Raw genomic sequence first — 13,842 nt, 5'->3', positions numbered from 1 at the left:
ATTGAAGATTTAACCATAGCCATCTCCCCAGTGCCTTTGCCTGACATGCAGCCCCATAGCATCAAGGATGGAGGGAATTTTGATGTCTTTTTTATGCAGTCATCTTTATAAATCTCACTGGAAAAGCACCAAACAAAAGTTCCAGCATCATCACCTTGTCAGGAGTCAAGAATCTGCATTGGACAAGGTGATGATGCTTGAACCTTTGTCACCTTGACAAGAGTCAACAATCTGCATTGGACAAGGTGATGATGTCAGGCAAAGGCACTGGGGAGATGGCTGTGGTTAAATCTTTAAGGTATGCATAAGTTTACATTGCAATTTTAGACAGCTTTCTTATACCTTCAGTTGAAAATATGTTTGTAATTTTCCAAAATGACAATGCATCATGCCAAAGAGCTAAAACTGTTAAAGCATTCCTTGGAGAAAGACTCATCCAGTCAATGTCATGGCCTGCAAATAGCCCAGATCTCAACCATATTGATAACCTGTGGTGGAAATTGAAAAAAATGGTCCACAGCAAGGATGATCTGGCAACTGCAATCACAGAGAGTTGATACCAAATTGATGAAGAATACTCATCAAGTCCATGTCTCAGAGACTGCAAGCTGTCATGAAAGCCAGATATGGTGCTACTAAATACTAGAGATATGTTTTGATTGTTATTTGTTTGTTTCTCATGATTCCATATTTTTTTCCTCAGAATGGAGTGATTCCATATATATTTCCCAGCACTTGCTCTATAAAATTAACATTTACTGACCACCACAATGTTTTTATTTATTTATTATAGTGTTTCTGAATGCTAAAGAGTTGCACTTTTGAACTAATTATTTTTTCAAGCTTTTTATCTGAGTTTGTTCTACATGATAAAATGTCTGAGTGGTGCTCTTCCGAGACTGGTGATTCCATACTTTTTGCTAGGGGTTGTAGTGTTCTTTTCTCAGCTGCTTTGGTCCCGCTCACAATTTTTCTTCCAAACAAAGCTAGAATAAACAGCAGATTCTTGCAGTTTGCTAGCATCCTATCCGTAGGCTTTTATACCCTTGTTGCCGTATGAATGATCTGTCATTCTGTCAACCAGTGTTGTTTTCGTCAACAATTACAGTGACGGAAATAATTCATCGTCGAAGTTTTTTTCACGACTTTGACGTGACGATGACGAGCTAAAAATCTGGCTTGTTGAAAATGCAACATCGTTTCAGTCATATGTTCACCATGAGTGACATCGTCATATTATACGTGGAGTACGTCAGCTTGCATCGTAGCAGTGTTTGGGTCGTGTCACTCATGTAAGATGTGCTACGCTTCTCCCTCCTCGCCGGAGTTTAGCATGTATCTCTTACTTGTTTGGAAACACGGTAAGATTTCCAATCGTGGCAAGAGAGAATATGTTACTTTAGCCTTTAAAGGTCTGTGCTAAGATCATCAGACGCTGAATGTAACTGCTAGCGTTAGCGTAGCATTCGTGTTAGCATTAGCATTACCTTTAGAATGGCGAGCGTCCTCTTTAAGCACTGGCCAGTCTCTTCTGGTCAGTAAGTCGAAAGCGGGGGTCAGCAATTTAGCTCTTTAGCGCTACCTTAGTGACTCCCTGAAGCTTTTTCAAAAATGTTTTGAAACGGAAAAAGATGAGGGAAATATATTTTTTGTTTTAATATGGTTTTTGTAGGAGGACAAACATGACATGAACATTCATCTAATCCAGATATGTCCAAAGTGGGGCCCGTGGTCAAATTTCATCCGGCCCCCAGCCTGTGTCATGAAATCAATCATGTTTGGCCCGCACACAGACCTAATAAATTGGTCAGCAGTACTGCTACCAGCTTACACACTAAATGCTGCTCCTCATTTACCCACTAAAAGGCAGCAGCACTCTAAGCAACATTACCCCGTGTGACCCTTTACTCCCAATTTTCTAAAATGGCGACAATCAACACAAAAAAAAAAAAAGTTGACTGTGACGACCGACGCTTCAAGGATAGGTGGACATCGGACTATTTCTTCACTAAAATACGCAAAAACTGTGTCTGCCTTATTTGCAAAGAGACAGTCACTGTTTTTAAAGAGTTCGATGTGAGGCGATATTACCGAACAAGACAAACTGACAAGTACGACAAGATTACAGGGAAGTTACTGTACGAAGCGAGAAATTGAAACAACTTAAAGTGGCACTTAATATTTTAATGTTAACTGTTTGTAAAGCCTTTTTGTAGCTTGACTTTTCCATCCTTTTCAAAGCTTCCCAGCAGTCCACGAAGATCGCCACGTCAACGGAGGCGGAGCCACGGCCGGAAAGGTTTGATCCACCAAGGCGCTTGTGTGGATCTGTCACCTGAACCAGGGAGTCTGCATGATGCCACCCATGACGAGCCTTGAAGGAAAAAAAGCTCCTGTTTCTTTTTTTAAGTGAGAACCCGGAAGAACAAGACTTCTAATAACATGGCAAGGATGATTTTATCATACAATGCAAATTGCTTTTTTGCATCTTCATGTTGTGCCATTAGAACTGATGGTTCATAGCATTTGCGACACAGACTAGTCTGTTGATCCAGTGTATCAATGACATTTCAACACTCCACAATGTCAACTATGCAATTCCCACGGAGATTTGACTAGGTTCTAAACTGTACTTCAGTTTTATAGTGCAAACTTTAAGTCTGTATTCCAATGTGCCAATGCATATAAGTAATTGAAAATTTTGTTTTATATATTTTATGTTATTACCGCTGGATGAGTGCCTTCTTAGCAGAGAATATTGTATAAATGGGCCACGGTATGGATAGTGTATGCATCCTCTACATGCTTGGAACGCACCATTGTTTTGGGATACTGTTGCATGGATAAATAACTGCTGATATTTTGTGCCAGCCTGTGAGAAATCATAATTCAGGTATAGCCGTGTGTGTTTGCTTAATTATTCCATATCCTGTATACAGGATCTCTTCATGTTGATGTTACCCCCCATTCACTAATGTTGATTTTGATCCAGCTCATTGTTTTGAACACACACGCACCTTATTTATCAATTGCAGCACGAGCCAACATCACGCTGTATTACGATCAATACTTTTGTTTTGTAAACACTTTCCACTGGTGTTTTTACTCCAATGTATAACTCATTTGTGGTTACAAGCACATGAAAATAAATTAAGAAAAAAATAGTTTCTGTTTAAGTTTCTGTAGGTTCGCAATTATCTCTTTCAGTAAAGTTGATGGTGGATGTCTGAAATTAGGGTTGTTACAAGTAGAGGTCCAATGCATTTTGATTAGAAGGGCTTTTCGCTGTCAACCCTTCCAGTTCAAATGGATTGGACGAAGGGGTGTGACAAAATATCGAAATGGTGATATATCGTGATACCATAGACTTGATAATGTATTGACGGGACTTGGGGCCGATTCATAAGGGGGCTATCTCCGTCAAAGCTGACCGAGTGGAAACAGAGCTTTTTTCCTTTGAAAATTATTGTAAATAAATGCTTAAATCCTTGAATTCTTTATAGACATTGACATAAAAGGGTCTCAGTTCTTGGTTAAAAGCAAAAACACTGTGCATTTAGCATTTATTTTACATAAATATGTCAAAGTACAATGCTAGTCAGTCAGTCAATGTGGCGGCTGCCATATGTAAACAGAGCTTTTCCAGTGATATTTTTTTGTAAATAAATGCTTAAATCCCTGAATTCTTTACAGATATGGATGTAAAACAGTCTCGAATCTTTGTCAAATGAGCAAAAAAACGGGCAGTTAGCATTTATTTTACGTAAATATTGCTTTGTATAATGCCAATGCTGTGGCGGCGAATTTCCACAAGGTTTCAAAATGCATGCATAGTACAAAAAAATATAATAATTACCTTGAATCCTCGAACAAATCACTCCTGAGACAATCCTTCCTGTTTGTATGCAGTACAGCTTTCATACTTTTTCAACCTAAATCTGGCATTGGATCCCTGCATATGCTAACTGCGACTGACTGCGAATAACTGAAGCGGACTGTAGGACGGCCCCCTACTTGAAGGCGTTGCGCACTGGCTGACGGATGTGACCCGTCAATACAATTATGAAGTCTATGGTGATACTTTGTATCCCCGAAGGTTATCAATATGCCCCTGCCAAGAATCGATATAAATAAATGGTGTCACTTTAAAAAAAAAAAAAGGGAACAAACAAGTTGCTAGCAAAATCTTCTCCCATAATAGTGTCTCCATCCAATCCATTTAAAATGGGAGGGATGAATGAACGTTCATTCGAAACCTGTCTTCGCAGCCAGTCTTCCCGATTTTTCGGGTCTTTACATGTCACTTCCCGTTGAGTTTGAGTCACTGCCTACTCCTTTGGAGAGATTTCCGGATCACTTCCTGTTCTGTAACCCAAAATCAACCGGAAGTGACCTATAAATAGTTTAAAATCATCAGGAAGTGACTGAAAACTAACAGCAAATGACATGAAATGCCCCCAAATTAAACTCATTGGGTACCATTCAGTGCCATAGACGTCCAATCTGTTTGACGTGGGAGGGCTGCCACCGGTGCTTAATTTGTAAATCATAAGGTGCCGGAACGCAAAGTACATATGACAGCACAGGGATGACGAGACGGGCACAGGTCCCGGAACATACGAAGAAAATGATGCTGAAAACACCACGCGGATGCCCACTTGCCATGTTGAGGGACTTACAAGCCTCAATTTCAGATAATATCCATGGAAATATTATGACAACAATTTACATTTATTTAGGCTATACTCTGCACAACACGGGCAATTACCCACATAACCACAGGTGGGACTTACAGTACACAGTCAGCAATTAGTTTCTCAACAGGTCTAACTTGTAAAACATAAAAAAAAAAAATTTTAAAAATCTGCGAATACAATAAATAACAAAAAACAATTCTTTTGCGAGTTCGGCTTTTCAGTGCATCAACAAATCTCCGACTTTCAAATGATGTTAAATTTTTTAAAAACAACATGCAATTCTTGGGATTTGTTCTATAAATTAATTCATGCATATTCTGATTTTCTAATTTAAAAAAAAAAGAAAGTTTTTATATTATTTTCTATACACGAGAGGTGCCGGATCTGCCCAAATAAGTTGCAGAACACAGGGAGACCAAAGTCAAGAGGTGCCGAATCTTGTTCCGGCAGGATCCAGCACAAATTAACCCCTGGCTGCCACCTTCCCAGTTAAAAAAGGATTGGACGTCTCCTAGTGATTAACTCAATCAATTTACAGCAGAAGGATGAAAAGAGCTATTTTTTTTTCCGTTTTGTAGAATGTTTTCCAGACCCATGTATCGATAATCGCATTGCCATATCGTAGGATAATCGTTATCGTGTGCTTTCTATAGAAAATTGTATCGTACCGTAAGGCAACGAGAGGTTCACACCCCTAATTGGACGTCTATCTCCGTTTTCTATCGCACTGTAGAAAATGCAGAAGTATAAATAAAAATTTGGTAGCAGTTTATTCACATGAGTAAAGCAGCATTTGAGTCATTGTTCAATATTGACATGACGTCTATTTTAGTACATGAGAAATATATTTTTTCATAACATTGGAGGGCTTAGCCGGAAAATTAAGTTCCTATGTATTTTCTTCTGGGTTCACTGAGGATGATGCCTCCATCTTTCATTGCTGTCCGGAACGACTGAACCTGAACAAGACACACATCCCACATGTTAACAGCGAGGTAGTTGAAAGGTGCCCAGCCAGAGTCTCACCCCACTTACAGCGTCCGAGCGATAGGTCCACGGAATCTCCCTGTAAACCATCCTGGTGATGCCGGCCTGCTTGCATCTGTGTGCCAACACCTCGCCGACGGCCTGACACGCCGCCACGCAATTTGTGGAGGGCAGCTCTTTCTTCAGCGCCCACTCTTTGGTGGAGCAAGAGAGCACTGGGTCAGGTGAGGAGCAAGAGAAGACCTCAGCCGTCACGTATTTCTGACTGCGTGAAAACATCAACCTGGACACAAGAAAACAAAGCAGGTGAGCTGTTTATTTGGCTACGACGGGGAAAAACCCCAAAACGAACCTGTGGTAGAACTGTCGGTGAGGCCACGTTGTCTTCCAGCCGCGATCCTTTATAGCCAAGGCCATCCGCTCCAGGTTCCGCGGGTTTCGGTTCTTGAAGGTCGGGTTTACCGACTCATTTTCTGCTGTTTGGGGTTCCGGTGCAGGAGACGACTGAGTTGCACACCTAGCTGTTTTCCAAAGAAACAAAAAGTGGAATCACTATTGTATGCTAATTATGCAGCAAGTTATAGGGGCAAGCAAGGGTGTACAGTAAGTTTGCATAGGGACATAACACTACCAACTTTTCAGAATGTTCAAATTCTCCCCACCAACTTTTAAGCAACCTTATTTGCATTATATAATGGCTCCAGTTATATACAGTGGGACAAATAAGTATTTAGTCAACCACCAATTGTGCAAGTTCTCCTACTTGATAAGATTAGAGAGGCCAATAATTATCAACATGGGTAAACCTAAACCATGAGAGACAGAACGTGGAAAAAAAAAATCACATTGTTTGATTTTTAAAGATTTCCAAATTAGAGTGGAAAATAAGTATTTGGTCACCTACAAACAAGCAAGATTTCTGGCTGTCAAAGAGGTCTTTCATCTTCTAATGAGGCTCCACTCGTTACCTGTATTAATGGCACCTGTTTTAACTCATTATCGGTATAAATGACACGTGTCCACAACCTTAGTCAGTCACACTCCAAACTCCACTATGGCCAAGACCAAAGAGCAGTCGAAGGACACCAGAGACAAAATTGTAGACCTGCACCAGGCTGGGAAGACTGAATCTGCAATAGGTAAAACGCTTGGTGTAAAGAAATCAACTGAGTGAGCAATTATTAGAAAATGGTAGACATACAAGACCACTGATAATCTCCCTCGATCTGGGGCTCCATGCAAGATCTCACCCCGTGGCGTCAAAATGATGACATGAACGGTGAGCAAAAATCCCAGAACCACACGGGGGGACCTAGTGAATGACCTACAGAGAGCTGGGACCACAGTAACAAAGGCTACTATCAGTAACACAATGCGCCGCCAGGGACTCAAATCCTGCACTGCCAGACATGTCCCCCTGCTTAAGAAAGTACACATCCAGGCCCGTTTGCGGTTCGCTAGAGAGTATTTGGATGATCCAGAAGCGGACTGGGAGAATGTGTAAGGGTCAGATGAAACCAAAATAGAACTTTTTGGTAGAAACAAAGGTTCTCGTGTTTGGAGGAGAAAGAATACTGAATTGCATCCGAAGAACACCATACCCACTGTGAAGCATGGGGGTGGAAACATGCTTTGGGGCTGTTTTTCTGCAAAGGGACCAGGACTACTGATCTGCGTAAAGGAAAGAATGAATGGGGCCATTTATCGAGAGATTTTGAGTGAAAATCTCCTTCCATCGGCAAGGGCATTGAAGATCAGACATGGCTGGGTCTTTCAGCATGACAATGATCCCAAACACACAGCCAGGGCAACAAAGGAGTGGCTTCGTAAGAAGCATTTCAAGGTCCTGGTGTGGCCTAGCCAGTCTACAGATCTCAACCCCATAGAAAATCTGTGGAGGGGAGTTGAAAGTCCGTGTTGCCCAACGACAGCCCCAAAACATCACTGCTCTAGAGATCTGCATAGAGGAATGGGCCAAAACACCAGCAACAGTGTGTGAAAAGCTTGTGAAGAGTTACAGAAAACATTTTTGCCGTTATTGCCAATAAAGGGTACATAACAAAGTATTGAGATGAACTTTTGGTATTGACCAAATACTTATGTTCCACCATGATTTGCAAATAAATTCTTTAAAAATCAAACAATGTGATTTTCTGTTTTTTTTTCTCACATTCTGTCTCTCGTGGTTGAGGTTTACCCATGTTGACAATTACAGGCCTCACTAATATTTTCAAGTGGGAGAACTTGCACAATTAGTGGTTGACTAAATACTTATTTGCCCCACTGGAGGTCACTTGGATTGTCTTCCTATATGTTGTAAGGGTAGAATTAATCCATTATGAAATGAATTATTTTGATTATGTTCAGAATTAAATTGACCCCTTTTCACTTGCTGAATGTGCCAGCCCATTTTTTTTTCTCAAACCCATGTTTGATTGGCTTGTGACTTAATCCATTCCCTCCACACACACACGCACTCACAGCCCCGACAGAAATACAACATGCCGTCTCCTCCGCAACCTTCAAAGACGAGGAATATTAAGTTTTTTTCTGCCAGCAACAGCCACTGTAAGTAATGTAAAAATACGTCAATGTTGCTGAGGTGGGGAACACACCATTAATTTTGCTACTGAAAGTCCTACCTGCTTCAGAGTTAGCATAACGTTAAACTGTGCGAGTTTGCTAACCAGCTTAATTCGAGTAGCAAGCTGCTTAAAGAGAAATTTGCTCCTGTATGGATTTTCTAATGTTAATATTAATTAAACTGTGACTAATGTAGTGGACTGAGGTTTTCATTTTTATTTTATTTGTGTGGTTTTACAGCAGCCCAAAGAAGCTTTCATTTTTTGTTGAGCTTGGCTGTGCTTGTGGACAAAAGCAGCAGTGTGTTACCTGAAGGAAGGCTCTTTTTTTATGTATTTTTGTTATTCCCTAACTAAGATTTTTAATATATATTTAATTTATTTAGACAGACAATTTTGAGTGGTCTTAAAGGGTACCATAGATAGAAAGACATGTAGTTCTTAAACGATAAATGTTAGTACAAGTTATAACAATTTTCTTAATGTTTTCGTTTTAATAAAATTTGTGAAATTTTGAATCCAAAAATAAACTCGTAGCTCGCCATTGTTGTTGATGTAACGTAAGGCAGTGACCTCACATGGGCTCCCTGCCATACTTCCACAGTGTCACTCACTATGTAAGGTAGTGATTTAGGTAGTGACAACACAAAGTGTCAATGGCGAGTTTTAAATTAATTAGAGATCAAGCCAATCAGTGCGTTTTGTCCCTCGACTGACGCCGTAGTTCCGTTTACTGCGGGTCTATTTTACTTTACGTTCATTTGAATGTTGTCTTCACAACGTACAAGACTCCTGATAATGGCTCCCAGCATCATACTTTGTATATTGTGACTAAATATTGCCATCCACGGTATTTGTTGACCTAAACACGTTGCTAAAATGTTTGAATAGAGTTTGACCAAAGTCTGAGTACGTTTTATGTGAATTTTGCATATCTATATTGATTGTAAATGCCACTTCTCTTTGCATTGTTGTTTAACTGAGAGAATAGGGCCTCATTAATACAGATTGAAGTGCTTTTCTTTTTGTGAAAATAATTTTTTTTAGGGATATGAATATTATTTTTGTTGTATTTTCACTATATGATATTATTATTTTTGTTGTGAAGGAATTGCTGAAGCTTTTGCCAATAAACGGCCAGGTCCAATGAAGGAAGGCCTGTGTTCACTCGTGTCCATTCTCTGCCTCTTAGATCTCAAAGTGCAAAATAAGGCAGCATTATAATCTGTTGGGCATGAACACATTTATTGGTTTTTGTGTCGCTTATTCACCGGGAAGCAACTGGCAAGATGAGCAACAATCTGGACATCTGCTTTTACGTGACAAAAATAAGGTAAGACGTCATTAGATGCCCTATCATGGCGTCTAAAATAGAATCCAGTGTCCAAAGTCGTAGGTTTGCTTAGGGATGGTAGGGACATAACCAGTGTTGTCAGTAACGCGTTACAGTAATCTGATTACTTTTTTCAGTAACGAGTAATCTAACGCGTTCATTTTTCTACACCAGTAATCTGATTAAAGTTAGTTTCCTTAGTGTCTCTGCGTTACAATTTTTTCATTGCCTCATAACGTATGTAAAATGAAGATTATTGTAGTCATGTACGAAGAGCATTTTGAATAGAAAATGCTCAAATAAAAGGTTCCCGGTACGTGTTTCCATGACAACCTCTTAGCTATTTCCTGTTTTGGTCTCTTGTCACATGTGTTGTGGGACTGAAGGCGTGGGCCAGGCGGGTGGACATTAGAGACGAGCGTTGACACGTTGCGAGGGAATGTTGAACTGTGGATATCCATGAATGAAGGTGAGTATTTTTCCTTCATTCTGGAGGGTATCAGCAAAAGGTTGGACTTCCTACATGCGCGGCCGTTTCGTAGCTTTGCTGTAGCAACGACGGGCAGTCATCGCTCCAAGTTGGCAAGCTTTGTTTACATCATATGCGTGTTGCACATTTATGCCGTGAGGTGATGTGTTCGATTAGCATCTGTGGGATGTGTTGTAAGTCCGACTGAGTGTAAAGTGCTTAGTTGCCACCACGTTTTGTGGCCAAATTGACCGCGTGTGTGTTGAGAGGAGTACTTCCGGGTTGTGGACGCGCATCCGCGCCCGCCACCACCTTTGCAATTTTGTGCAGTCAGTTTGCATTGTTTTGCATTGGCATTGATATGCTGTTAACCATAAGCCAAAATTCAGAAGTTTTGACATTAGGCTTAATCGTAGAGTTAGTGGGGTTTAATTGGTCGGTGGAGTTGATTTCAACAAATTCCAAGCAGTTTGTCAGATATTTGTTAGTTTCAGGGCTCCGGAGTGGCTAAGCTAGCGCAAAACTCTGATATTCCCCTTTAAATTCAATCATCGGAAAGTCAATTACATGTGATGACATTTTTCTGTTGTCATTCTTATGTTGAGGCGGCAACGAGAGAAATATGGGTAAAAAGTAACTGACAGATTACTTTTAAAGTTACTTTGATAATGTTTTAATCAGTAAAGTAACTAGATTACTTTTTTGAGGCGTAATCAGTAATCAAATTACTATTTCAAGTAATCTGTGACAACACTGGACATAACACTTCCCACTTTTCAGGATGCTCAAATTGTCCCAATCAACTTTTAAGCAACATTATTTGCATTATATAAGTTTGTATTAATTGTGTATGTTGATATCATTTATGTACAAATATTGGCATTTAAATTTGCTTATAAAATCCAGATATTTATTCTGGAAGTTTTTAAAAGGTTTCTTTTTTAAAACAAATGCTTGAATCGAAGCGATTTATCACCTGAACAAATACACATGAAAGTTAGTATCAGTCAATACAGATTTATTTGGCATTAATCATTTAACCTATCAATGAATTAGGTTCATATTCGTGAGAAATGTAGCCCTGACCCCCGTTTATCCAATCTGTTTGGTCTTCTTAATGTCCCTTCCCCAGCCAGAAGTGTACATGCAGGTTATGCTGTTATATCGTCCATACCAATATTAAAACCAAACCTACGCCCTTGCCAGTGTGTGTTTACCTGGTTGCTTTATGGCCACACCACGTCGCTGAGTTTGACCGAACAGCAGACGAACGCCGCGACTAAACGCCATTTCCTTGACGAATTCACTCAAAACACATACGCGTTACAATTTATCAAACAAGATACCACTCACAAGAATTATACAAAAGGCGAGCGACATTGATTTTCTACTGAAAACAACACCAAGTAGTAACTACGGCGCCATATTTGACATTCACGCATGTATTTTGTGTACGTCACTTCAAATGAAAACGGGCAGAAACAAATACCAGATCTCCAAAGGTTCCGCTGTAAATTTAATTTATGTAAATTTATGATATACTGTATTTATATACATACTAGTCCTTCTCAAAAAAATTAGCATATTGTGATTAAGTTCATTACTTTCTGTAATGTACTAATAAACATTAGACTTTCATATATTTTAAATTCATTACACACACCTGAAGTAGTTCAAGCTTTTATTGTTTTAATATTGATGATTTTGGCAAAAAAAAAAAAAAAGCCAAGAAAAACCAAAAATCCCTATCTCAAAAAATTAACATATTTCATCCAACCAATACAAAAAAATGTTTTAAAACAAAAAAACAAAAAAAACAAAACAAAAAAAAAAATCAACCTTCAATTAATTATATCAGCTATGCACTCAATACTTGGTCGGGAATCCTTTTGCAGAAATGACTGCTTCAATGCGGCGTGGGATGGAGGCAATCAGCCTGTGGCACTGCTGAGGTGTTATGGAGGCCCAGGATGCTTCTATAGCGGCCTTTAGCTCATCCACAGTGTTGGGTCTGGTGTCTCTCAACTTCTTCTTCATAATATCCCACAGATTCTCTATGGGGTTCAGGTCAGCAGAGTCGGCAGGCCAATTGAGCACAGAAATGCCATGGTCAGTAAACCATTTACCAGTGGTTTTGGCACTGTGAGCAGCTGCCAGGTCGTGCTGAAAAAATCTTCATCTCCATAAAGCTTTTCAGCAGATGGAAGCATGAAGTGCTCCAAAATCTCCTCATAGCTAGCTGCATCGACCCTGCCCTTGAAAAAACAAAGTGGACCCCCATCAGCAGCTGATATGGCACCCCAGACCATCACTGACTGTGTGTACTTGACACTGGACTTCAGGCATTTTGGTATTTCCTTCTCCCCCATCTTCCTCCAAACTCTGGCACCTTGATTTCCGAATGACATGAAAAATTTGCTTACATCTGAAAAAAGTACTTTGGACCACTGAATAACAGTCCAGTGCTGCTTCTCTGTAGCCCAAGTCAGGCGCTTCTGCTGCTGTTTCAGGTTCAAAAGTGGCTTGACCTGGGTGGGGAATACAGCACCTGTGGCCCATTTCTAGCACACACCTGTGCACGGTGGCTCTGGATGTTTCTACTCCAGTCCACTGTTTCTGCAGATCCTCCAAGGTCTGGAATCAGCCCTTCTCCACAATCTTTCTCGGGTTGCGGTCACCTCTTCTGGTTGTGCAGCGTTTCCTGCCACACTTTTTCCTTCCCACTGAGGTGCCTTGATACAGCACTCTGGGACCAGCCTACTCGCTCAGAAATTTCTGTGTCTTAGCCTCTTGCTTGAGGGTGTCGATGATGGCCTTCTTGACAGCAGTCAGGTCAGCAGTCTTGCCCATGATTGCGGTTTCGAGTAATGAACCAGGCTGGGAGTTTTTAAAAGCCTCAGGAATCTTTCGCAGGGGGTTTTGAGTTACTGTAATACTCCATCATCTCCGTGTCACCTTTTCGGCAGTTCCCCACCCCCGACTACTGCAGAATAATCTGTCAACTTGTAATGTATTAATTTTTTGAATATATTAAAAATGTGCTTCTCAACTTCTAAAATTTTGATTTGAGGGGGCAAGATATTTGAGGGAGCACTGCCTCCTCTTGCGTAGAGCCTGCGTCGGATGCAACTGTACTGCATGTTATTTTTTATTTTTCATGTTTATCATAAAGGTACCGTCATTTTCGGACGATAAACCGCTACTTTTTTCCCCTCATTTTGAATCCAGCGGCTTACTGTATTTGTTGATTTCTTTGGGTAATAGGTAACACTTTGACAGCTGCCTCATAAGACCATCATAATTATGACATGATACTATCATGGGTATTAATGTTTATGACAGTTGTCATTAAGTTTCAGCTGGCTCAATTTATGTCTAGCTCAGATCTTTTACATCCATTCAAAAGTGAGATCATTTGCCGGATGACACAAAATGACATCTGTTATAAGCATTCATTGAAGCTCATGGCAGTGTCATAATTATGATGGTCTTATGACAGTCTTACGGCACCACTGTTAAAGAAGGTGTTATCATATACCATAACCAGCAATTAATGAAACCGGAACAGAAATGGAAGAAATAATTAGCAAAGAACATGAATTTTGATTATTTACATCTGTAGCGCTGCAATGCATGCTTGGAGGCATGTTGGACGACAAGTGTTGACAGCAGTTGGCAGCAGAAGACGACTGTCTCCCCCAAGGGATGGCCAAATGAAGGCTCTTGAAGTAATGAAGCTTTGCAGCCAATTGGTTTGAAGCTTTATGGTGGTAC

General features: G+C 40.3%; 2 protein-coding genes across 2 annotated transcripts in view; one reads left to right on the top strand and one right to left on the bottom strand.

Moving 5' to 3' along the window:
• si:ch211-203d1.3 (protein phosphatase Slingshot homolog 3) overlaps nucleotides 1–3,215 on the top strand; it is a 40,084-nt gene extending 36,869 nt beyond the window's left edge. Inside the window, exon 17 of the mRNA XM_057850049.1 lies at nucleotides 2,242–3,215. Coding sequence (XP_057706032.1) covers nucleotides 2,242–2,379 — 138 coding nt within the window. The 3' untranslated portion in view covers nucleotides 2,380–3,215. The remainder of the gene's footprint in view (nucleotides 1–2,241) is intronic.
• Nucleotides 3,216–5,426: 2,211 nt separating this feature from the next.
• On the bottom strand, nucleotides 5,427–11,528 carry mrpl18 (mitochondrial ribosomal protein L18). The gene is made up of 4 exons (XM_057850584.1): nucleotides 11,286–11,528; nucleotides 6,037–6,205; nucleotides 5,733–5,967; nucleotides 5,427–5,656 (listed from the first exon to the last, which is right to left on the bottom strand). The coding sequence occupies exons 1-4, from the start codon at nucleotides 11,356–11,358 to the stop codon at nucleotides 5,579–5,581; spliced, it is 555 nt and encodes a 184-aa protein (XP_057706567.1). The 5' UTR covers nucleotides 11,359–11,528; the 3' UTR covers nucleotides 5,427–5,578.
• Nucleotides 11,529–13,842: the final 2,314 nt, after the last annotated feature.

The sequence above is a fragment of the Corythoichthys intestinalis genome, chromosome 11 (genome assembly GCF_030265065.1).
Source record: "Corythoichthys intestinalis isolate RoL2023-P3 chromosome 11, ASM3026506v1, whole genome shotgun sequence".
Lineage (NCBI taxonomy): Eukaryota > Metazoa > Chordata > Actinopteri > Syngnathiformes > Syngnathidae > Corythoichthys > Corythoichthys intestinalis.
The sequence above is the reverse complement of the archived record's forward strand: the minus strand, read 5'-3'. Positions and strand labels throughout refer to the sequence as shown.

Excerpts from the sequence above, each read along its gene's own strand:
- mrpl18 (XM_057850584.1), bottom strand. The coding sequence starts at position 11,358 with ATGGCGTTTAGTCGCGGCGTTCGTCTGCTGTTCGGTCAAACTCAGCGA. Across the intron at positions 6,206-11,285 it reads TGTGGCCATAAAGCAACCAG|CTAGGTGTGCAACTCAGTCG; the intron begins GTAAACACACAC and ends TTTGGAAAACAG. Across the intron at positions 5,657-5,732 it reads GGACCTATCGCTCGGACGCT|GTTCAGTCGTTCCGGACAGC; the intron begins GTAAGTGGGGTG and ends TGTCTTGTTCAG.